A 27,406-nucleotide genomic window follows, 5' to 3' on the forward strand; every position below is an offset into this window, starting at 1 on the left:
ATAGAATGTTCCCTTAATGAAGAAAAAAACAAAAAAAAATTAAATTAAAATTAGAAATATCATTTACATAATTGAATGTGAATATTTTTGGTAGTTGGGTAGCACATCTCACAGATTTGCATCACAACGCAAGCAGCTCTAATTCCTGACATTAAAAATTCTAAAGTATGTCTTTCTGTTCATGTACCCTAAAACTTTCCCTTGATGACAGAGAAAAATATTCATGATTACAGAAATATTTTTATTTGCCTAGTAAAATATTCCATATGTCAGGAAAGAAAACGGTTACACAGCATTAGGTGGCCTTATTTAACCATTCATTCAAATGATTTGATTCATCAGTCACTGAATCATTCACTCAACCGATTCGCTCATAATCCCAGATTCGTTCAGGAAGAAAACACCTCGGGGATGCGCAGGTGTTTTCAGTTTAACTTCATTTAAACTCTTTTGTCGTGGAGTGAAAAGACCTAAAACGTATGTTTCAATCTTGTTGTGCACTCTAAAAAGAATTGGTGCTATTTGGCACTAAAAGTGGTTCTTGGCTTGTAATCATAGGGGAACCACTTTTGGTGCCGAATAGCACCATATCTTTATAGGTGCTCTATAGCACCTTTGTCAAATGGTGCTATGTAGAACCCATAAGAGGTGCCATATCACATTTGATTTCTTCCTCAATAATGGTGCTAAACGGCACCAAAAGTAGTTCTTTGGTGTGTAAATAACCTTTAAAGGGGCTTGAAAGGTTCTTTGTATGGCAGTGGTGCTTTATCACCCCAAAGAACCATTAAAGAACCGCTGAAGAACCATACAGGGGCTTAACAGGTTCTGTATATGGTAACGGTGGTATATAGCACCTCAGTCATCCCAAAGAACTGGTGAAGAACCGCTGAAGAACCACTGAATCACCAAGATTTGGTGCTATACAGCTCTTAAAGTGGTTCCCCTATATGATTACAAGCCAAAGAACCACTTTTAGTACTATATAGCACCGTTTTTTGTGATGTGGCAAATAACAGCAATATCACACACCACAGCATTCTTGTTTTATATATCAGCTTGTTTTATATATCGCATTTTTTTATTTTAATGAAATGATTGTTCTATATTTTAGTTCATAATATTTTTTTTATTTTTAAGGGATTTTATGCTAACAAATTATGCAGTTCTATCCATTTATTCACTTTTTTAAACATGGACCTGAAAAGGACATTTCCAACTTAAGTGGTAATAAATATTTAATGCTTTGGAGCACAAACTTCATTCTCTTTTTTAAGATGACATCGGGCTTCAGATTACTGAAGTGGAAAAAAGTGAACTTGAAAAACTACAACATTTTACAATTATTGTAATGAAAAATGAAACAACAACAAAATAATTTTCAAATTGTATATTAAATATATATTTTCCAAAACACATTTTACTTTTAAACTATGACAAAATAAAAGCCATAACGGATGATATCTCAAAAAATGAGCTTTGAGTAACAATTTGTTTGTGCACAGTAACAAACGCTTCCAATGCGCTCAGTTTTGACCGTGAACAGTACAAGTGGGACATTTCTTTTTACAGGACCATTTTGAATCATGTCCATGTTTTTTTTTTTTTTTCACACAACAAGTGTAAAAACCTTCACCAAGTTTCAAACCATTATGATTCAATAAAAATGGGGGAAAAAAGTTAATTTATTGCGTAAAAGTGACCGAACAGCACCATTTTTATTATAATATATGTTAACGTAGATTTATTTTCCTATCATATTGTTTCCTATTTTAAAACCATAACATTAAAAACATTATAAATGTTTAAAGCAATGGATAACTGTTTTGCAACATGGGTAGAGGGAAAAAATAAATAAACGCTGGTCTCATCAATGCAGACCGAATCAGCAACACGAATCCCAAAGTATTCCGATCAAACTCATGTTTTGCATGCAACAATTGATAATGCAAATGCTTGGTATGCATAAGATGATTTCTGAGGGTAAATAAATAAGTCTTGATCTTGTCTAGAAGCTGTGGCCACGCTTGTGTGAATGTGTGTGAGAGTTGTGGAGCTGTAGATCACACAGTGGTTCATACAGAGAAGAGCAGAGAGACTGTGATGCAATATTCATGCTCTTCAGTTCAGTCTTCTCAGAAGCGGGTTTGTGCAGAGATGGAGTTGTTATGGATACGGCAACTCCCTGGTCGTTATGGATACAGTTGCTCATGGGAGGCCCGCGGCCTAAAAAACACAAACTCACCCCCTGCTGTTTTGTTTCCCCACCATGGCAACGGTGTCCGTAGTGATGGGACAGAAGAAGATCTACATAGAGACCTACATCAAGGCCGATGGGAGAGATGAGGATGACCACGGTCTGATCCTCTGAACGTGCAAACCGCTTTTACCGCTATACGTTACAATTCAGATCTACCCATAAGGAAAAAAGAAAACAAATCTAGGTCTATTTTGTTCAGCCAGGCGGTCCTAATGCTGCGTTCACACCGCACGCGAATTGAGCGTTTTGAACGTGAAATGATTTGCACAAATTCGATTCAAATCTGAACTTTGGCGGATATTCGCGGCGCGTTAACCAATGAGGAGCCTGCTTACTGCTGTCACGCGGTGAAGTGACGGATGGGAAACACAGAGGCCAGAGTAATTTAAAAATACTACTGTTATTGTGTCACAAAATGAATGAATGAATGAATGAGGCATTTATATAGCGCTTTCAAATGTACTACTGTACACCCAAAGCGCTTCACACTCATGTCAGGGGTCTCTCCTCAACCACCACCAGTGTGCAGCATCCACTTGGATGATGCGACGGCGGCCACAGTACAACGGCGCCAGTACGCTCACCACACACCAGCGATAGGTGGAGAGGAGAGAGGGTGATAGAGCCAATTCAGTGGATGGGGATTATTAGGAGGCCATGATTGGTAAGGGCCAATCGAGGGAATTTGGCCAGGACACCGGGGTTACACCCCTACTCTTTTTACGAGAAGTGCCATGGGATTTTTAATGACCACAGAGAGTCAGGACCTCGGTTTAACGTCTCATCCGAAGGACGGTGCTCTTTGTCAGTATAGTGTCCCCATCACTATACTGGGGTGTTAGGACCCACACAGACCACAGGGTGAGCGCCCCCTGCTGGCCTCACTAACACCTCTACCAGCAGCTACCTGGTTTTCCCAGGTGGTCTCCCATCCAGGTACTGACCAGGCTCAGCCCTGCTTAGCTTCAGTGGGAAACCAGTCTTGGGCTACAGGGTGATATGGGTGCTGGTATGGGTGCAAAATGTAGTTTTAATAGTTTTTCAGCCGAGAATGTAGTTGTTTAAAGCTCAAATTTGTGGTTCAATGTGCTCAAATGTGGTTTATTTATTTTATAATATTTATTTATTATATTAAGAGCAGCCTTAACTCGGCTAGTCCTTCTGCCGACTGCCGCTGCCTGGCAGAACCCCTTCCCATGACGCGAATTCGCGTCTGTTATGTAGCGAATGTCACAAAATGTTGAAGCGAATGGATTCAAAATGTTCACACGTCCAACTTCGCGCCAATAGCACGATTTATTCGCGTCATTCGCGTGCGGTGTGAACGCAGCATAACAGGGAACGTTCTCAGAAAGTGAAAAGTAGTTAACTTCAGAATTTACATTTCCTGATAATTACTCACCCCCATGTCATTCAAGATGTCCATGCCTTTCTTCAGTTGGAAAGCACACTGGTAAAAATGATGTGTTGGATTTACTTCAAATATACATGCACTTTTTTTGCATCACACTTTTTAAATAAACCCAACTTTGAATTTTAAATTTAACTTTACTTAAAATGAAAAAGAAAACCTTTGAGTGAACCAAATATTTGAGTTCACTCAACATTCTTTACTTAAAAATATATGTATGTGCAAGTTGTGTTAACTTAGCATTATTTAGTAGATTATATCGTGTTCCATATATTTTTAAGTAAAGAATGTTGAGTGAACTCAAGTTGGGTTTACTTAAAAAGTGAAATGTATACTGTAAACATTTTTTGTTGTTTTTTGTTGGTTTAACTTGAAAAAGTAAGTAACCTGGTTGCCTTAAAATTTTAAATTTATTCAAGTAAAACATTTGAATGAAGGAAATTTGTTTAATAAATAAAAACTCTAAATATTATTGTATCTGAACCACATTTTTTTTTTTTATAAATCATGAAAATAGCACTATTTGGCATGTTTCACTGCATCATCAGAAATAAAACACATAATTACCCAATATGCTTACAAAATCTTTTAATAATATTTTAATAAAGGTTGTCGAATCTCAAAAAATGTTCATTGTATTAACTCAAAATTGTTATTTCAATGAACTCAAAATTTTAAGGCAACCAGGCAACTTTTTTTTCTAAAAAAAAAAAAAAATGTTTACAGTGTAGGTTTTTGAGGAAAACATTCCAGGATATTTCTCCATATTCTGGACTACAGAAGCTATTAACTCCAGTTTCAGTGCAGTCTAAGTCAGACACCCTTCACAATAAAAAAGTAAAACAACGATGTCGAAGTTGACGTTTTTCTCCCCACCTTCCGCCTACACGTGACCTTACGTAAAACGAGGCGCATTGCAGAGTAAGAAGAGCATTTGTGTTTAAAAAGTAGATCATTTTTTATATCTTTGAGAAAATTACAGATCATGAGTGTCGAGCTCTTTGAAGCTGCAATGTGCACCTTTAATCCGTTGGTCCTCGTTGAAGTACTCTAGCTATATCGAAAAAAATATGGAATGTTTTCCTCAAAAAACCTAATTTCTTTTTAACTGAAGAAAACAGAAATGAACATCTTGGATGGCACAGAGGTGAGTAAATTATCAGACCATTTTTATTCTGAAGTGAACTACTCCTTTAAAAATGTTTTAAAAACATTAGCACAAAAACATTATTTATGCATCATTCGTGGAATGTTTCTTTGAATATTGCTTGTTTCGGAATGTTCAGAGAACATTCAAAAGTAACAATTCCGTAATGTCTGATGAAACGGAATGTTCTGCATAACCAAGAAAAACATTTAGAACTTTAGAGAACATTCAACATTGTTAATGGTTTTTAGGACATATTTTCAGGATGCAAAGCAAATGAAGCCTTTTGCTGAAGTTCTCAGATGTTTCTTAGAGGAAAAAAACCCCAGGAATCTCACACATCTCTCAGAAGAGATCTCACTATAAACTCAAACTTCAAATGATCGGAGCTGATATCTTTATCTTTACTGTATGTCAGAAGTCCTCTCATCTGTTTTTTGTTTCTCCTCATAAATCTCAGGAGATACATCTGATGCAAAAGTTAAAGGAAACATCTGGCATATATTGCTGGCTCTTGCTTGTTCCTCAAATGCATAAATGTAAATCTGAGCACTGTCCTCTGGTTATTCCAGGTGATGCAGTGTAATTTAAACAGAAAGAAAAGAAAGATGTTTGGATATTTTTTTAACAATGTTAATATGTTTATCCGACTGTCTCACATTGCATTGAAATATACATATTCTTCAGACGTAGTCTTTACATTTTGACCATGGGTCATTGCATGCACTACAAAAGGCTGACAAATGACTCCACAATACATGTTCAAAACTCGAATCACTGAAACATGAAAAACACTCCAGGTTCACAGTCTGCACAGAGTGGACATACAGTTACACCGCGGGACTGGCACGACTGACAATGAGACTCTTCAAGAGACACAAAAATACAAGATCTAAGTTCAAAAATATATACCTTTACATTTTGTCATTTATATTTGAAACGGTGCCCTGACTTCGTAAAGCAGCAGATAATATTAACATGAAGAATACTATCCTTTTAAGTTCTGTGGGTGGTGGGAACACACACACACACACACACACACACACACACACACACACACACACACACACACACACACACACACACACACACACACACACACACACACACACACACACACACCCTGTCAAGAACATGTCTGGGTCACATTTTAAACCCAGAATCCTAAGGAAAAAATACAACATTTTGCATATAAGATATTATGCACAAAAAAAAATTGTATTTCATTATGAAAAAAAAAGTTTGTAGTCTGTAGTGTTTTTTATGCATCATGATTTTAATGGTAAAAAAGCAACTGTAAAAATGCTACGGTTAAAACATATTCAAACAGAAAAGAGTTATTTTAAATTGGAATAATATTTCACAATTTTACAGTTTTTACTGTATTTTTGATCAAATAAAGTCAGCCTCGAAGAACAGAAGAGAGATTTCTTTCAAAAGCATTTTAAAAAGCCATCGACCCCAAACTTCTGAATGCTAGTGCATTTATGTTTCATTGTGGCCTATATATAATTCATGTTGGTATCTGCTTATAATTTAAATATTAAAAATTGTGACTCATTTGCACATAGTTGTCTTGAATATAATAGAATCCTACTGGTCTAAAAATAGGCTTCCTTTTTGCTATAAGCACAATATAATTTATTTGATTTTGCCGTAAAATGTGACCTGGACATGACAGATTTCATGACCTCTCTCTCTCTCTCTCTCTCTCTCTCTCTCTCTCTCTCTCTCTCTCTCTCTCTCTCTCTCTCTCTCTCTCTCTCTCTCTCTCTCTCTCTCTCTCTCTCTCTCTCTCTCTCAGACTGTTTGTTTTTGTGACATATGTATCACTGTAAAAAATTATTTAGAAAAAAGTTACCTTTTGCCTTAAAATTTTGAGTTAATTGAAATTAAAATTTTGAGCTAATAGAATGAAATTTTTATTAAAATACTTTATTATGTAACTTTATTTATTTATATAACTTTTATTAAAATATTATTAAAATATTGTGTAAGCATATTGGGTAAGTGTGTGTGTTTTATTTCTGATGACGCAGTGAAACATGCCAAATAGTGCTATTTTCATGATTTATCAAATGTTTTATGTGGTTCAGATACAATAATATTTTGAGTTTTTTATTTATTAAACAAATTTCCTTCATTGTATCAACTCAAATGTTTAATTTCAATAAACTCAAAATTTCAAGGCAACCAGGTTACTTACTTTTTAAAGTTAAACCAACAAAACCGTATTTTCTATCCCCTTACACTGCCCCTGCCCCTAAACCTACCCATCACACACACACACAAACACAAACACAACACACACACACACACACACACACACACACACACACACACACACACACACACACACACACACACACACACACACACACACACACACACACACAGCCCCTAAACCTACCTATCACAGTAAAAATGCAGAATGTTTCCTTTCTCAAAAAAACTCCTTCTGTATGATTTATAAGCATTTTGAAAAGTGGGGACATGGCCAATGTCCTCATATTTCACCCTCTCCTTGTAATACCTATTGTCATATGACATTATACACATTTGTGTCCTCATATGTCACAATAACATGCCCACACACACACACACACACACACACACACACACACACACACACGCTGATGTGACAGCTCTAATCTCTCCATGGCTGAAAGAAAAGAAAGGATCTAATTAGAGCGAACGTGTCCGTGCGTGTGTTTCCAGAGGCTCTTTCACGGACTGAACTCAAATCACAGTGTGAATCGGTGCAGCTTTGTTTCACATCATTATTGCACATCACATCTGATTGTTGCACTGGGACATTTTTTCCAGGAAACAGGGATGAGAAAGAGAACTGCGATAAATCGACACACATTCAAAGACCCCATGACATTTGTGGCTTCATGGCTGACAAAATCAACGTTTAGAAGATGTATACATTAAAAAAAGGTTAAATAATAAAAACACATTTTAGCTTGATATGCAACTTAATTGGGTTATCATTGACTCAATGGTAAAGTATTTATGGTTGTTTTAAAAACAAAAGAAAGAAAATGCTTTCACGAGGTCTTCAAGTGTCCCAATTGAAATGAACATCACACACACACACACACACACATACACGCACACACACAAACACACACACACACAACAATGAATCCACCAGAGATACTAGAGCAGATAAAAGCATTAATGACTGAAGGTCACATTTATTAAACTGATCATGTTTACTCTCTCTCTACTCTGTATATAGTCGATACACCAATACTTCATTTTTAAACACTTGTGCCTCTACACATCTTAATACACTTATTGCACCGACAGAGGCCTTGGGAAGGGATTCGAGGGGGTGTTGGATTTGCTACCTGACACAGAAGGGAAGCCACAGCTGGATGTGTGTGTGTCCTTTATACAGATGCAACATTTAAATGGAGAGCCGACTTGTTTAAAGCAGGAAACGTTTCACTATCCATTTTGTGAATTTTTTTTTCTTTTTTTTCTTCTTCAGTCTGTTTCCACACAGGACAAACTGCAAATTTCCAAAGTTTCGTGAGCTGTCCGATCGATCGAGATGTCCGTAAGCGAGCTTTATTTTCACAGAGCGTCCGCTTTCAGAATCGTCCAATCACAGGCTTATTCTATTCCAGACTGTCCAATCCAATTCATCAAATCCATCTGAGTCTCTGCTGGCCCCGCCTTCCCCGTCTCTGGCCGATATAAACTGTACGTCAGCCAGAGGTGATACAGTAGCTGCGAACGCAACAACATCCGCTGCATCAGACATGCGCAATTTCTTCTTTTAATAAAAGCAACATTTTTAGACAAAATATTTTGCATATTTGAATAAGTGAATCTCATAAATAATGGCAAATTTCAGAGTCAAATTTCCCCTGAAATAAAACTAAGAAATTATATTTTGCATAAAAAGGGCAATTATCCCATTTTAGGACCGTTAAGATTTGCATTGTGATACTGAATTTTGACACTATTCTTTTGTACCGAATTATTTTCATGATTTGTTGTCACAACGTTTTAACTTTAGTCAAATCAACTGAGATAATGAATGTGGTTCAGATAACGTGACACTCTAAAAAAGTTCTGAGTAAAAAACAACCCAATGTTGGGTCAAATATGGACTAACCCAGCAGTTGGGTTGTTTTAACCCAGCGATTGAGTTGTATTAGGCAAATATTTAAGCCAACCACAGGATTAAAACAACCCAATCGCTGGGTTAAAATAACTCAATTCCTGGGTTAGTCCATATTTAACCCAACATTGGGTTAAAACAACCCAGCATTTTTTAGAGTGTACTATTTATTAAACCATTCTCCATTGTATTTACTCAAAGAAATACTTTTATGGCAACCAGGTAACTTACTTTTTAAGTTAATTATATTTAAAAATTAATCAATGTTATGGCAACATGTTTTTACATTGCTAATCAAAATAAGCTGAGCAATTTTCAAAATTACAATATTTCAATTTTTAAAAGTCTGTTTAATGTATTTTAAGTTAAAATTACTTAATTTAAGTACAATCAATGTGGATGTAAAACAAAACAAAAATATAAAAAATGTTGTTACTTGAAATAAAATAAAATGTATATAAAAACAACATTTCTCATTTTTCTTTGATGCACTACATCTTTAAAAATGCTGGGTTATAAACAATGGACAAATGGTAAACGGACTGCATAGCGCTTTCAACAGACCAATGGCCATCCAAAGCGCTTTACATATCGCCTCACATTCACACAAAACCAGCAAATGGGTTGTTTAAACCCAGCGGTTGGGTTAAATGTTTGCCTAAAACAACCCAATCACTGGGTTTGTCCATTTTCGACCCAACTTGGGTTGTTTTTAACCCAGCATTTTAAGCGCAAGTATAAAATAACTCAAACTAAAATAAACATTTTCAAAGAAGTATTTGACAAAAACATAACCAAATAACTAATATTTTAAATACATTTAAAAAAGCAAACTATTTCAAAATACAAATTATAATAGTATATCGAAACTAAAATAGCAATGACTGAATTTATGTTAAGTTAAATTTTATGCATAACAGTAAAATTCAACATTAAAGAAAATCTGCTTAAAATGTGCAACAAAAAAGTATCATGGTTAAAGGTGCACTATGCAGCTTTCCGTCCACTGGAGGGCGCCTATTCAAAACAAATGCGTAGTTTGATGACGCAAAGTGTGAGCGCAGCATCTTGGGAGATGTGGTCTTCTCATCACAGCCGATGGAAAATAGGACTCGGGCAGAAATCACGTTCATGCATGCGGTTATTAACGTTACTGTAGTGTAAAGCAGAGCAGGACCGAGTGTTATGGACCTGAGCACAGCTGCTGGAGCGATTGTTAAACAAACACACGGCTCGCGAATACCGGGACTTTTATTATGAAGGGACGGGACACATTCGCCGGACGCCTGCACTGATCCGCTCTTCCGGTCATGATTATAAGGTAATGTAGCTCTGTTTATCATATTAGATACATTTAAGTGTGTTCAAAACGATGTTATGACGTTACTCCGTGCGTTCACTTGTTCACTGCTAAGAGTAAAGCGCTCCTGCCAAATAAAAGCCGAAACCGAGGGTAGCGCAGATATGACGCGATTGACAGGCGACTCCCTCAAATGCAATGCTGAAACGTCCCGGTCCTTAGTTAAAAGAGCAATTTTCTCACAATTTACAAATAGTTGGAAACATCTGGGATATTGTAGGTACTCAACTGAACAAAATATATAACACTGGTTTTTGGATATTTTACTGCAAAAATACTACATAGTGCAGCTTTAAACACAAAAATATTAATCAGAACAACTGTTTTCAACATTGGTCGAAAAAGTTTATTGAGCAATAAATCATCATATCAGAATGATTTGTGAAGGATCATGTGACACTGAAGACTGGAGTAATGATGCTGAAAATTCAACTTTGACGACAGGAAAAATATATATATTCAAACAGAAGATAGTTATTTGAAATTGTAACAATATTTCACAATTTTTGCAGTTTTTGCAGGTTTTTTTGATCAAATAAATGCAGCCCCAGTGAGCAAAATTGAAATGTTATGCATTACAGTTCAAAAGAAACTCAAAATTCAAAGAAACTGTGTTTAATTGTCATTGGCAATCCAAAATCCATAAATACGGGTTTTATTTTTAATGCAAAATATAATTTCTTTTGATTTTAGGATTAAATGTGGTGTGATATTTCTTCATGAGATTCACCCCAACATCATAACATAATGATTTCTCTCCAAGTACATCTCTTATTGCATTTATGATTATTATAAATCTTCTGCGATTTACAATCAAACATTCAGGCCGTGCACAGTGAGCAAACAGTGTCTAAGTTGTGAACATACAGTGCTCTTTATTGCTTGCGAAAGCATTTCAGGTAACACGCTGTGCTGGGTGTGGACACAAAGTGGCAAATGAAGTTTATGCTGAGGATGCGTGACAGAAAATCTCCCTACGCCAGTTGCTTAGCAACCTTTCCTTCTAGATTCACTCACATGATGCTCAGGACAAATCTCTGAATTATCTCTCGATTAAAATCTAGCATAATTAGCATTAGCTAAAAATACATATACACAGAGTATAGAGGATGCAGATGAATGACTCGGGTGACGTGAGTTGTTTGTCTGTACCTACTAATGAATGATGAAACACTTTAGATCAGACCATTACGTTATTTTTGACTATGAATGTTTCTGCAAGCATGAATAGAGATATATGACTTACAGTTTATACTAAGAGAGCAAACTAAAGTCAACATGAAGTCGGAAACAGGTTCATACACTCTCAGAAAAAAAGGTACAGTGCTGTCACTGGGGCGGTACCCTTAGTGAAAAGGTGCATCTTCGTCATCACCCCTAAATGGTACATATTACTACCTTAAAGCTCCACTGTGTAACTTTGTTAGTTTATTCTTAGCTAAAAACACTTAGTTCTTTCAAAAATATATGTGCTCATTAATGTATATTTACTTCTTTCAAGTAATAAAGTATTCTCGTAAGTTTATAATATGCCATTGAAAATACATACGGGTGAGGGGTTCGAATGCCGGTCGCCATGTTGCCCCTCCATCTTGAAAGTACATTAGCCAAAGAGGGACATACTCGTAAATTCAAGCTTCGCCTTTCACGTTTTAACACTCGATGGCACCGTGTCGAATGTGAAGAGGGGGATTGCCATGTTAATCTTGGACTAAATCGGCCACCGTAGGAGTTAAAACGAAATCAGAATTGAGAGGAACAGAAACTAATATTCACTGGTTGGTCAAATACATTTACACCGCTAGATGGGGGAAAATATCACACAGTGTAGCTTTAAAAAATACATATCATTACTTTAAGAGTGCGAATTAGTACCTTAAAGGTACATAGTAGTGCCTTTTTGGTTTTGTAACTTAGGGTACTGCTCCAGTGACAGCAATGCACATTTTTTTCTGAGTGTGTGTGGAAATAAAAATAAAAAATAAAAATAAATAATCACTGTTGTTCAAAAGTTTAGGGTTGGTAAGATTGTTTTTATGTTTTTGAAAGAAGAACAACGCACAACCAGACTGCATTTATTTGATCAAAAATACAGTAAAGATTTTGAAATATTATTACAATTTAAAATAACTTTTCTATGTGAATATAAAATGCAAAATGTAATTTATCCCTGTGATCAAAGCTGAATTTTAGCATCATTACTCCAGTCTTCAGAGTCGCATGATCCTTCAGAAATCATTCTATGATGCTGATTTGATGCTCAGTTATTATCAGTTAATTCTTAATTAATGGTCTGTACATTCACTGTGAAAAAAATATTATGTAATAAATCAAGGGTAAATGAAAAATAATTAAGTGAATAAACCACGAATAATTAAATACAATTACGTGAACTTGACGATTCCACATAAGTTAATTTTTTCAATTACACATCAAGTTTATTTACTTTTTTTTTAAACTGTTTTTAAGTTAAGTCGACTGATCCCTTTTTACAGTTTCTCGAGCATCAAATCCTCATATCAGAATGATTTCTGAGGGATCGTGTGATACTGAAGACTGGCGTAATGATGCTGAAAAAAAATTGGCTTTGATCACAGGAAATAAATTAAGTTTTAAAATATATTAACAGTTATTTTATATTACAATAATGTCACAATATTTTACAGTATTTCTGATTAAATAGATGCAGCCTCGGTGAGCAGAAGAGACTTCTTTCGAAAACATTAAAAATCATACCGACCCCAAACTTTTGAGCGGTAGTGTTTGCTCCGTCTCTGAAAAGTTTTATTTGCACTTTTCACCATCCAATCAACCGCAGTAGGCAGAACAGCAGCAAAAACCATTACATGTTGACTTTAAATGCTTTCTTTGAATGGCATCAGCATCTGACAGCGATTTGAACAGGTTAGGCCAATTAGAGTCATTCTCTCTCCCCAGTGACATCATCACACAGCACGGAGCGTCTGCTTTACCTGTGAGTCTCGTCTGGGCTGTTCCCTCTCTTTTAAGACAGAACGTTCCCCTCTGTTCGGCTGAACCCCGTGAACACAAGCTCTGAGCAGTTATCTGTGTGTACAACCAGTGTAATGATGCCGGTTCAGTTCGTGCCAAGAGAGGGTGGAGACAGACGGGGAGCAGACAGAGGTCATGCATGAACGGATTCTCCACTGGCTCAATCAGATCAACAACAACACACACACACACACACACACACACACACACACACACACACACACACACACACACACACACACACACACACACACACACACACACACACGTCTCTTTTGAGTTCTCCTTGCAGATGGAGACAGAGCGGTCCATGCACACACCAACATCAGACAGATCGCTCCAAACATGAACATTTATACAGACAAACAGACAGTGAGGTTGTGCTTTAGTTATATCTCATTCTGCTCTTGCTTTTGGAAGCATCCGTGTCAAACCGCTCTGAGGTTACTGAACTCTCCCAGAAAAAAAGTTTTCTGTTTCTCTGAGTTAATGCAAAAAAATCGAATCAAGTGAGTGAACCTCACAAAAGCAAGAGAACACCCCCCAATAATACAATCGATTTTGTAAATAAAACGAAGCCAGTTTTAGGACTATTTAAAATATTTTAATTGTGACTTTTTCAATTAGAATTTTATCAATAACAAAAAAAAAATTGTCATTAATTGTCATAATCATACACACATAAAATTATGCATGGTAGTATTTTATGAATAAAGATCACTCTCATTACTGTAATACGTTATACATATTTAAATATTAAATTGCATCATTGTAGTATTTTATGAAAAAAATGTATCTTACTGTAATACAATATACATATGTAAATGTTAAATTGTGAATTAATTATGCATCATGTGCGGAAAAAGTGAGAAAAGTCGGTTTTTACATACATGAACAATGTGAAATTTAATGCAAACTTGACAATTCTACATAACTTCATTTTTTAGGTTTAAGTTTATTTACTTAATACTTTTAAGTCACCTTAAAGTCAAGGTAGAAATGTATGTAATTTAATTACTAACCACTGTATACTGTTTTTATGCTGTTTTACAAGAATGATAATCTAGTCAGAATAATCACTAAGAATTTTTAAGGTATTGCATGTCCCAATGCGAAAAAAATGTCTTAAAATAGGCTTCAATTTTAATCAAGCAATAGAAATATATTTATTGTATTATAATTTTGTGAGATTCACCCTAATATTTCTTTGTAAAACTTTACTATAACACTCTACTATATGCAGTCTGTACATAATAATCTGTATATTCACAGAGGGAGAGGAAAATGTATAGCCACACCCACAGTGGGCGGAGTCTCTGCAGTACATTTGGCTTTGCATGAGAAGGCGTGGCCTCAGAAGATGGACGGGATAGGGGAACGGGAGCGGCGAATCGGACAGGGCGAGGTCACTGGAGAGAGACGGAGAGTGCCGGCTATGTTGTTTAAGCTTCGGGATTTCTCAAAGCCTTCAGACGTGAGAGAACGCAACATTAAGAGCACAAAGACACACAAAACAAATACAAACGTGCCTCGTGGGACACGACATGCACACACATATAAGACCACATCACATTTACTGTGTCCAGTGATCAGAATGATGCCATTTTCAAATACCAAAATGTCTAGTAGAACATTTATTTTAGGAGCTTTTGGCTAGTTTCCGTGCTTCATTTTGATCACTAAACATGTTTTGTGTGCAATCATGTGCTCAGTAATTGTGAGAACCCAAATTGCTATACTGATTAATACATAAAAAGGGCATTTTAATTTCCTAAACAAATTACTATATGATAACTATTTTCTTAGAGGACTAAAACACAGTTTAATTATGATGATGATGATCATGATGATGATGATGATGGTGATGATGATGATGATGATGATGAGGAAGAGGAGGAAATGATGATAGAGGATGATACAATTCAACAACAATTTTATTTTTAAAGCCAGTCTGGATGGAAATGCCAACTAAAACTGTACAAAAGTTGCAAAAACCTCAATGAGCAAACATACAGAATGCGTCTGGATTCTGCCATTCATGGCCAGTTTCATAAATGATAAGCAGATAGTATATCATTATATAGATCAGTGTACATTAACAGGCCTGACCATATATGAAATTCTACAATGTTGTTTACACCTTATTAAATGATGATTAATGCAAGTAATTATATTGATTAATACGTACAGTGTCGTGTGTATCTGATTGTAATATGCGGCAACAATACATTATAATTTGAGCTCTTGTTCTGATGGCTAAGATAAAATATTAAAAAAAAAAAAATTTAAAATAACTATATATAGTTAATTTCCTGTATTTATTTCAAATAAAAATGTATTTTATTTACAAATAAATTAAGACAACACATACATACAGTATATTATATATATATATATATATATACACACACACACACACACACACACACACACATATATATATATATATATAGTGTGTGTGCGTGTGTGTGTGTGTGTGTGTGTGTGTGTGTGTGTGTGTGTGTGTGTGTGTGTGTGTGTGTGTGTGTGTGTGTGTGTGTGTATATAATATACACACACAATTAATGACAATTTTTTTGTTATTGATAAAATTCGAATTGAAAAAAAAGTATTAATGTCACAATTAAAATATTTTTATATATTTATATTTATATATATATATATATATATATATATATATATATATATATATATATATATATATATATACATATATACACATACTATTACTATAACTATAATATAAAATAAAAAAAAAACTATATATATATATAATAAACAAAATACATACTGGACCCATATGATATGTATTTAGCGTGTAGATGGGACCTGATGAAAAAAATATGTATAAATAGTCCATATAATATATTACTGTATCTTGTATAAACAATAACCATGTTTACATGCCAATACACTAACTCACAAAAATCAGCAGCATATTAAAAAAATTACCCGTTGTCCTAGTTTACATGCAAACCAATAACCCAGCACTTACTTGCAAAAGTAAACCACATTTACAAGACTTTATTAATAATCAGTTTATATCAGTTTATTTTTTGGTAGTGACACAAAAACATAATCAGTCTTTTCTTGTGATGTTAAAGTATTAAAAAACCCAACTTACGAACTATATTATCCTCTCATGCCGTTAGAGATGCAGCATTTTGACTGTATGCATAAGATGAGAACACCTTTTCATAATTTCTTGGGTCAAGAAATAGTTTGAGTTTGCAATATCTCCTCCTTCCCTACAGCGAAACACTCGCTCTGTCTGGATGCACTTATATCCACAGTAAGGTTGTGCTTTTGTCACACATCACACTTCAATGAATCGACAGAACGCAGATTAATGTGTTTACATGCCGGGAGACATCGGGGTAAGGGGCAAAAATCTAGCTGTGTTGATGGGTTTATGTTTAAGCCGTTTATGACTTTACTCCGATAAAGGAAACCGGGTTAACGCGTTTACACGAGCACATGCATTGTTGGCTTATTCAGCATAACCGGGGTGAGAACATGCATGTAAACGCGCTCAATAAGTATGTTTATCTGGTGCTAACCTTCTAATGCCCTTTAGCACTGGTAGTGTTGAGGGGACGCCAGGCGGGGACAGAGTTTGACCTTACAAACACGGCCCCAGCGGGAGCCTGCATTTCCTCACCGCCCTTGAGCTAGCCCACATTTAACCTCCCAGTAGGGTTATTAGCCTAGCATTTGTGTCTGTCAAACAGTACAGCCATGTGGCCTTGGGTGACAACTCAACATCTGCCTTGCTATGGGGTCATACTAGTTAAATATTCATGCGAAAGCCATGCAAAATGCAAAGAAAACAAAAGTAGACAACCAAATATTGATGCGTATCTAGGACAGCAAAAGATTTTTAAAGAGGGACTATTATGACCTTTTTCAAGTCTTGATTTCGTTTTTGGCTCTTAGTACAGGTTTTCATGCTTGAATATTCAAAAAACACAATTTGTCCCATATTTTCAATTATTGCAGCTCCTCTCTTCCCAGTCTGTCAGTAGCACTCTGTTTAGTTCCTGTCTCTATGAAGCCCCTCCTTCTGAAGAGCTCAGTCTCCTCTGATTGGTTGGCTGGATCAATGTGTTGTGATTGGTCAATTGAAGCGATTGCCAAGGTGTTTGGGAAATGTCCCGCCCCTTACTCACTACTAACCAACTCAACCAAGCTTTGCCCCTTTATTCTGCGTATTAATTATTTACATGAGGAATATAGAGCGTGTTCGTTCCTGCGAGAAAACTAAAGACTACAATGGAAGAGTTTCAGGGAGCTCAGAAACTCCCTTTGGACGGATTTTGTGCTTTGCAAACCTTTTTCAGAGTTGAACATGTTAAAAAGCATAATAGGACCTCTTTAAAAAGGGAGGAGAGCGACGAAAACACTAGTATTGACCATGGCGACAACTATAAATCAACGGTATAAAACATAAACCTCCTGAACAGTTAAAGTTCTTCATTTCCATCCATGAGTCAATGTTTATGTCAATGGATTGACAGATATAAGGGATGAAATGGGTTTAGATGTGATGGGCATTTGTTTGGACGTACTGTATATGCTAATATGAAAAATGGAAGGCTTTGATTGGCCGAGCAGAATACCTGTTTTGCGAATAGCTGCGTCTGCGTTGCAGGTGTAGTCGCTGGCGGCCAATAGGAAGCACGTGCCCTCGGTGTGACGGTCCGGCTCACGCATGCTGGAGTGGCGCATGGGTATCCGCTCCTCTGGAGACATTGTGATGTCACTTCCTGCGCTGCAGTCCGCAGACAACACTGGTGGGAAATGAAGAGCGTGAGCGGTGAAAAACAACATCTGCTTATTTGGGACACGGACCAGCTAGAGACAGAGGTGAGGGGTCAATCGCAAGATGAAAATAGGACCGAAATTGGGTCGAAGGAATGAGTCATCAGAAGCTGTGTGTGGGGCAGGGTTTGAAACCTGATGTTACAGACACTGGTAAAGAAAAACTGCTTTAAAAAGATCCTAAATACTTCATGAAAATGTAACTACACATGCAGGGATCTCTGAGAGAGGAGACACAATATCATTAACTCAGTAGAAATCAACGGAAAATTATGCATCACCATGATTTGGAGAATATCTAGTATATGAAAGATGTATAATATCTCACAACAAGGTTCATTTGGATTAACTTTCAAGACTTTGCTGTCATTTGTTTGATGCATCATTGACTAATGTACCTCATATTTCATATTTCCATCTCCATGTCTCTTTAGGGACGCCGTATAAACAGTGTTATTTTAATATTATTTATATTGTATTATAGTATTTATTAATATATTGAATTAGCTTATACTGATATATACTGAAATCTTATATTCAGTTTAAGTTTTAGCATTTAGTTTAGTTTATTTTTAGTATAATAAACTAGTATTATACATATATAAAAATTAGTATAACATTTTTATATTTATTTCAGTTTTAGATTTAGCCTTTTTGAATACTTCCCCTTAAACTAACTTTATTTGTTGCCAAAGCAGCATTTTGTTTGCTTTAATTTTTCATCTAATATTCACTTTAATATTTATTTAAATTTAGGTTTAGTTTCATTTTATTATTTAAGTTTCAGTTAATAATTACAACAGTGATCAGGAAAACACAATAATGACTTTCCCCCCAATTTAATAACTTTTGAAAACAGGTCAGACTCAGTAATGTTTAATCCCTTTGAAAAAGGTTCACCTGACCCAGATGAGATGCATTTCTTCTACATATATGTTTTTTATTTGCTCAAAAACGGTTGGACAGCTGATTTAAGGCTCTACTTTTCCCACTGTTAAATCCTGTGAAAACCATCGGACAGCAAAAGCACATCACATGTAAATGACCGCACATCATCCTCAAATCTGACCAGCATCACTCGATCAATCTGCACTTTTACATTCTCACTATTGTCTCTACATTCAGACTGAAATATCACAGTGAAATCCAGCCCATCTTCAGGCTCCCAAATGCATCTCCGTGGCAACAGGCGAGCAGTACTGGAGCTGCACCCTCTCTTTATGCTCAGCTCTCCAAGGAATATCTCAAACGCCATTAGCTTTAACCCTCCAGGACAACACACACCTGACTCGGTGGAATAGAGTCAGTTACTGGGTCTTACTTTACGGTATAGTTCAATGAAAATAAAAACTTCCAAATGTCGTTTAAAACCCTCATTCCCACTTGTTTTCAATTCATAATCAATGATGTCATTTATGTCTCCGAGGTCTCATGCCATTGGTTATCATGCATCATGTCGTGCAATTTCACATTAGATATAAAATTACTACACTGTAAAAAATGAGGTTAAAATAAGACAAGAAAATACCATTTCAGCCTTTCAACTTTAAATTTAGCCTCAGACGTCACCGCCCACGGACCGCTAGCTGAACGTCTGATGCATATGGCACAGTAAAATTGGAAAAACTTGAAGTTGTCATTCTACAGGATTTCCAGGAGACGTGCATGTCTAAATGCTGGATTTTTAAAAGCATGTGAATTATGTAAAGCTTGCGGCATAGACCCTTTAAAGTACGTCCAAGAGTTTTACACACCTGGTCTGTTATTGTAGGAACAGCGATATTACATTTTAATGCCCCTAAGCATGACACGGTACATGATTGGTTGCTTTACATGTTAGTCAGATGATCCTTAGCCAATGAAAACTGCTATGGATCCAGACCTTCTTTAGTCAGTCTGAAAGTCTGGCAACACAAGACAACTTCAGCTTTCACATTTAATTCTTAAAGGAGTACGTCAGAGCTGGGAAGATGAATCTGTATTTAAACTGGGTCATCAATGTAGTAGAAATGTGAAATTATTTTTTAATTTGGTGCCTTTTAGACTGAGAAAAGACAGAAAATGTATTTTTGTCTCAAGGGGATGAAAGACTACAATTCCCAGAATGCTTCGCTGCCCTGTGAGGCCACTCCCAAAGCCACCGCTACTGGATTACAGTGACTGAGTTGGAGAAGACACTACAATTAAAAACTGAACGTGTGTGTTCAATATAATGAGTGAGTCGCCGCGAGTCTCACAGCACTGAGCACTAACTGCAGGAGTGAAAAAAATGAGCTGATGAGGTCTCGTGATGAGAGCTGAGGTAATCGCGACTACACTCGCTCTGAGTGTGATCTCCATCCCTCACGCGCGGGTTCAAAACATGCGGAAATGGCTCCCTCTGCTGGCTGTAGTCTTTAGCCTCTGGCCAAACATTCCTCCTATGATGCAAATATCGTCAATTTGCGTCATAGGAGGAATTTTTCAGAAATAAAATGCATAAATCTCTTGTCTCAGGGGGATATGAGGGGGGAAAGCACAATCATTTGAATATACTCAAGGGTTTCTACTGATACAAAGCCATATGCTAATCACTGAAGTAAGCCTTTCAGTGCTGTTTCTTTTGAATTATTTGTGAATTTTACTAACAATTTGCTTTTCATCAACTCACAACCCCCCTGCGGTTTCTTTGCAGACCCCCATTTGAAATCCCTGTTCTACAGAATACTTTAACATCCAGAAAGTGACACACTCCACCTTTACATGTCTTAAAATCCCACTGAAGTGCCCTGAAAAACGCAGCAATTTTCAGTGTGTTGGCATAATTTCCACTGAAACGAAGACAGGGCAGGACATATCGATCAGCTCCTCCCCTTTTCTAGAGAGCATTTGATTGGACAGAAAATCTGACGAGAAGCTGAAGTGCAGTGATGTCATTAAAGTAATTGATCCCACACTGGCAAAAGTGAGAGACTGTAAGTTTTGAATGCTTAAAGTCGTCATTAGTTTGGAGCACATTAGCTCAGACCATGGGTTTTCAAACTTTATGATGCCAAGGACCCCCAAATATGATGAACCTTTTATGAGGGACCCCCTTCCTAAATTCCACCTATACATTTTTATGCATGAAAAAAAGAAAGATTTAAATTCTTAGATAAATAGTAAGAGTGACATTACATATAGGCCTACAACATGTCGTTTCCAAACCTAAATTGGCTATACTTAATGTTGGATGTATAAACCTGAAGAACATTATTTTAAATTTAAAAATATTTATATAACTAACTTTCACAATAAATGTATGCAAACAGCTCACGTACTGCATTAAAGGGTTACTTCAGCGATTTAGCATACGGCTTTGTATCAGTAGAAACCCGGGAGTATATTCAAATGATCATGCTCCATGCTGTGTATGTGCCGTGACACTCGATCATCTCACTCACATTATATTGAACACACACGTTCAGTTTTTAATTGCAGTGTCTGTTCTCTAACTGAACCAAGTAACACTTTATTTTAAGGTTCAGTTATTAACTATTACCTACTTGCTTATTAGCATGCATATTACTAGGATATTGTCTGTTTATTAGTTCTTATAAAGCACATATTAATGCCTTATTCTGCATGACCGTATTCTACAACTCTTAATCCTACCCAATACCGAAACTTAAATGCTACAAAACTACCTTATTACTAACTATTAATAAGCAGTAAATTTGGAGTTTATTGAGGCGTAAAAGTTGTAGTAAATAGTGAATATGTGTTCCCCATACTAAAGCGTTACCCTGAACTTATTTTATGAAAATGAACGCAGTGGGCAAATGATCCAGTAATCCAGTAGTGGTGACTTTGGGAGTGGCCTCGCAGGGCAGCGAAGCAATGCATTCTGGGAGTTGTTGTCCTTCATCCACATGAGACAAAAATACATTTTCTGTCTTTTCTCAGTCGCGAAGGCACCAAATTCAAAAATAATTTCACATTTCAACAACATTAATGACCCAGTTTAAATATAAAGCTTAATGCTAAATCACTGAAGTAACCCTTTAATAATGCCTTACAACCCCAGTGAGCAAGAAAAAGAGGACTATAGTGAGAAACACTTAACAGAAAGGAAACATATACAATTCTGGAAAGTATGTATACAACAAGAAAGAAACATTTAGAAATGAAAGAGTTAGAAAGTTTGGTAGACTTGATCAATTTTTGCTTTCTGGGGGACCCCTGGGGGTCCCCGTACCACAGTTTGCAAACCCCTGGCTTAGATAACAGTAAGGCAAAAATAAATACATTTTAATTTGATTAAATGACAGCATGTGTCTCACCTGAGCGGTGGCGCTCTAGTCCTCTGCTCTGTCCGAGGCACAGCTCTCCCTGTGTGCTGTTACATGCTGTACTCAGATCCGTTTTGCAGTAAGACGGCGAGCCAGTCTGCACAACCTGAGGGATGTGTTTCTTTCTCTTCTTCGGGAGCTTCTGTTTGGCCATGGCTAGTGAGTAGTACATGCCAAAGTTATTGACGATGACAGGCACCGGCATAGCTATCGTAAGCACGCCGGCGAGGGCGCACAGCGCGCCCACAACCATTCCAGACCACGTTTGGGGGTACATGTCTCCGTAACCCAAAGTGGTCATCGTGACCACAGCCCACCAAAAGCCAATGGGGATGTTCTTGAACATAGTGTGGTGGCTGGCTGTAGGGTCGTTCGGACTGGCTCCGATCCGCTCGGCGTAGTAGATCATGGTGGCGAAGATGAGCACGCCCAACGCCAGGAAGATGATGAGGAGCAGGAACTCGTTTGTGCTCGCACGGAGTGTGTGTCCCAGTACTCGAAGGCCCACGAAGTGGCGAGTCAACTTGAAGATCCGCAAGATGCGCACAAACCGCACCACCCGCAAAAAGCCCAAAACATCTTTGGCCGCTTTGGAGGAAAGTCCGCTCAATCCGACCTCCAAGTAAAACGGCAAAATTGCCACGAAGTCTATGATATTAAGGACGCTCTTGACGAACTCGAGCTTATCCGGACTGAACGTCACGCGCACCAGGAACTCGAAAGTGAACCACAAAACGCAAACTCCCTCCACGTAGGTGAGCGCCGGATCCGTCTCGATCTCGTACTGCTGACTGTCGTTGCGAAACACGTCCGTCTTGTTGATAATCGTGTTGAAGGCCTCGTGGGTCTCCAGGCAGAAGGTTGTGATGGAAACCAGGATGAAGAACAAGGAGGCGAATGCAATAAACTGGGAAGAGAAAGAGAGAGACGGAGAAGTGAGTGCAGTTTCAAACAACGCAACTATATTTACGAGGTCAGCTCTTGTTTAGCTTGAATGGCGCTGACATCCATTAGCAACTGTTTGTAGGCTGCGAGCTCTCAGTCTTTATACTGTTATTCAGTGTCCATTTGTCCTTGTTTTTATTTGTTGAGCCTTAAAAATGCTGTGTTTTCAGTGAAGGCGACACATATTTCTATGAAAGCCTGTGAAAGCTTTGCCAAGCTGTGTTGGGGAAACTGTCACTATTTGGGATGGCCAATATGCTTTCATACAAAATATAGCCAAAACATGTAACTTATATAACTTCTATAACTAGTCAATTATATATCAGAAATTTCCAGAACCATTTTTATATTACCTATTAATATGCATGAGGTTATAGGTTTATTTTTTATATACAAATTAATATAATAAAATATTTTAATAAACAATATTATAATATGATCATGTATATTTTTTAAATATACAGTAATTGTTTATACAAAATGAATTTAATACATTTATATGTACACACATTATATATTTAAAAAACAAAGTTTATATACAAATAAATCAAATATTTACATGTATAACATCATTTAAATATTTCATATTTATAATATTTATATATGTATTAGTTTATAGTTTGTTTATTTTCAATGTAAAAAGTATAATCATTTAAAAAAATTGTTTATATAATTTTTTAAATAATAATAATAATAATAATAATAATAATAATAATAATTAGTTACATTTATTTTACATATGGGGGGGGGGGGTCTCCTCAACCACCTCCAATATGCAGCATCCACCTGGATGATGCAACGGCAGCTATAATACATCATACATTTATATGTATACACACACATAATTGACAAAAACAATTAGTGATTTTTTTCTTCTCAAAATTACTAAATAAAAATTATATAATATGTTTTAAAATTAAATGTAATAAATTATAATCATATGTTTTAAATATATATATATATATATATATATATATATATATATATATTTATATATATATATATATTTATATATATATATATATATATATATATATATATATATAGTTGTTGATATAATATACACACACACACACACACACACACACACACACACACACACACACACACACACACACACACACACACACACACACACACACACACACACACACACACAAAACAGTATTTATTTGACAAAAACAATAAGTGATTTTTTCCAATAGAATTACTGTAGTAAAAACAAATTATTTTCTATATTATTACAAAAAATTGCCAGTCTAATTTGGGACTAAATGATTCAGAGTTGTTTTAAATTGATTCACCCAAAGAGATGCTGCGTCCCAATTCGCCTACTTATACTACGTCCTAAAAGTATGTACTCTTTTTGTGAAGAAAAAGTATATACTTTTGAGTGTGTAGCAGAAAAGTATGCAAGCTTCGGGACTTAATACTTCGCCATCTTTAACGGACTCTGTCGCTTAGTTACGTGCATCCCGTCACCGTTTATCTGCCCTGTCAATCATCGTCAGATTCGTCACAGTTCAAATCCTCCACATTCAGTTTAATCTCCTGCCGTATCGGAGAGAAATGTAGCCGCTCGTTGATCTGCCATGTGTGGGTCTTTAATGCAGAGACTCTCCTCATGTGTTTGCAGTTTAAATATAATGATGCATTTAAAAGTTAATGGCCAAACGTGTCATTAAAAAAGTTCACAATGCCACTGCAGGTGAAATATAACGTGGACAACACTGAATAAATATATTTTTGTCAGGTTAAATATTGATGGTCACTCAAACCCCTTTATCTAAACTTCTCTACTTAACCGTCGAACTCGCATATCCGCCATGTTTGTAGTTTTTTAACGCTTTTTATCCGCGTTTGTAGTTCTAATCGAATCCTCGTCCAACTCGCAATGGGTTGTGGGCAATATCAGCCGTTAGAGTGCCCATCGATCCATACTTGAATTCGGACCGAAAATAGTAAACCATCCGGGAATCTTTGGAATACTCTTTTCAACATACTACGATTAGGGACATACTAATGATATTTTCAAATACTCTTTAGGATGGATAGTATGCGAACTGGGACGCAGGGAGACTCATTCTTGTGAATCGGTTCATTTGGACAGCTCATTTAAATGCACCTCCCACAGCTTTATAAGAGGGTGAGGTGCAACTTTTTGAGAAGGCCCATTTATTTACACTATAACTCAGATTTATTGCTCGTCTGTGGTCCAACAGCATACAGCGTGACATAAATAGCGTAGCACTTTTAGCGAGTTTCTCTCCACCACCGTTGTCATGATAATGTGAGGCACCACAAAGCAAAACACTCTTCCAGTATCTTGGCCGGTCATCGGCGTGTAATATTTAATGTCAATAAAAGCCGTCAAATGAGTGAGTCAGACCTTATAGCAGCTGCGTTCAGCCCACACAACAGCGCTCCAGCCCCGTCTGTCAACACATCACCTTAATGTCCACACAATTATTCAGAAAGCACACATCATAACAGACCCCGTGCGCCGTCACTCAAGCACAAACATAACACGCTCGCGTAACTTCATATTAAACTCAATTATGGTAGTCACTGCACTAGTATCGCGACCTTATATTCACGCCGAGCCTGTGATGAACAACAGATCAGCACAGAACTGAAAAGACTCCAGTCAAAGTATCGCTAAAGGCAGAAGCCGGCCCTGGCGAATGTGAAAAGACGTCAGCGCGGGACAGCCTGTCCCCTCTGGATAACATCTCAAAGGGGCCTGTCTCACGCTTTTACTCTTGCTTTGTTTTAGCGTCCTAATGAGGCTTTAACTCGTCTGGAGGGCTATAATCACCGCAAAGCCAGCAGAAATGATCAGGACCAAAGCATTATGGGATGAGACAATGAAAACAACCTCCCAGCGCACTATAATAGGGTCTTTGTTGGTCTACTGCGCGTGCGGTACACTTGTAAGCAGTATCTAATGATCTTGTCACCCAGCGCAGGCTTCAGAAGTCCCCCATGAACGGCTGCTGCTGTGGCTAATGTGGGGTTTGGCAGTAAACGCAGCTGGCAGTGATCAGTGTGGGGTTTCACATCCGCACTAACCTCGCTTTACCCTGTGACTTCATTAGCCAAACAAGCAGCCGAAAGCTTAGCTGTACTTTCATGTGTACACTTATAGGCTACGTTCAGCCTTCTGTGGGCCAAATCAGATCTGTTTTTCTCATTACAGTGTGAACGGCACAAACCACATGGAATCTGATATTTTCAATTCTGATTTGTATGGAAACTTGTTTAAAAATGTAAAAGTTTTTTTTTTTTCACAATTGACTTTTTTCCTCAGAATTACATAATACAATGTCGCAATTCTGACTTTATATCTCATAATTTTGACTTTATATCTCATAATTCTGACTTTATATCTCAATTCTGACTTTATATCTCAATTCTGACTTTATATCACACTTCTGACTTTATATCTCAATTCTGACTTTATATCTCAATTCTGACTTTATATCTCAATTCTGACTTTATATCACACTTCTGACTTTATATCTCAATTCTGACTTTATATCTCAATTCTGACTTTATATCACACTTCTGACTTTATATCTCAATTCTGACATTGTATCACACAATCCTGACTTTATATCACACAATCCTGACTTTATATCTGTCAATTCTGACTTTATATCACACTTCTGACTTTATATCTCAATTCTGACTTTATATCTCTCAATTCTGACTTTATATCTCAATTCTGACTTTATATCTCTCAATTCTGACTTTATATCACACAATTCTGACTTTATATCTCAATCCTGACTTTATATCACACAATTTTGACTTTATATCTCAATTCTGACTTTATATCTCAATCCTGACTTTATATCTCAATTCTGACATTGTATCACACAATCCTGACTTTATATCACACAATCCTGACTTTATATCTGTCAATTCTGACTTTATATCACACAATTCTGACTTTATATCTCATAAATCTGACCTTATATCTCATAATTTTGACTT

General features: G+C 36.6%; 1 protein-coding gene and 1 pseudogene across 3 annotated transcripts in view; both read right to left on the reverse strand.

The window, feature by feature from the left end:
- Positions 1-3,154: 3,154 nt before the first annotated feature.
- Positions 3,155-3,271, reverse strand: LOC137050011 (5S ribosomal RNA; annotated as a pseudogene).
- Positions 3,272-5,843: 2,572 nt separating this feature from the next.
- Positions 5,844-27,406, reverse strand: part of kcnc2 (potassium voltage-gated channel, Shaw-related subfamily, member 2) — a 62,316-nt gene continuing 40,753 nt past the window's right edge. Inside the window, exons 2-5 of one of the 3 annotated variants that reach the window (XM_067427148.1) lie at positions 22,454-23,369; positions 17,951-18,121; positions 13,292-13,385; positions 8,427-8,562 (exon numbers count right to left, since the gene is read on the reverse strand). In XM_067427148.1, the coding sequence (XP_067283249.1) occupies positions 13,324-13,385; positions 17,951-18,121; positions 22,454-23,369 (1,149 nt within the window). In that variant the 3' untranslated portion in view covers positions 8,427-8,562; positions 13,292-13,323. Of the gene's footprint in view, positions 8,563-13,291; positions 13,386-14,087; positions 14,798-17,950; positions 18,122-22,453; positions 23,370-27,406 lie in introns of those variants that run through there. The other 2 variants (XM_067427146.1, XM_067427147.1) reach the window with 2 other exon arrangements.

The sequence above is a fragment of the Pseudorasbora parva genome, chromosome 20, assembly GCF_024679245.1.
Source record: "Pseudorasbora parva isolate DD20220531a chromosome 20, ASM2467924v1, whole genome shotgun sequence".
Taxonomy (NCBI): Eukaryota; Metazoa; Chordata; class Actinopteri; order Cypriniformes; family Gobionidae; genus Pseudorasbora; species Pseudorasbora parva.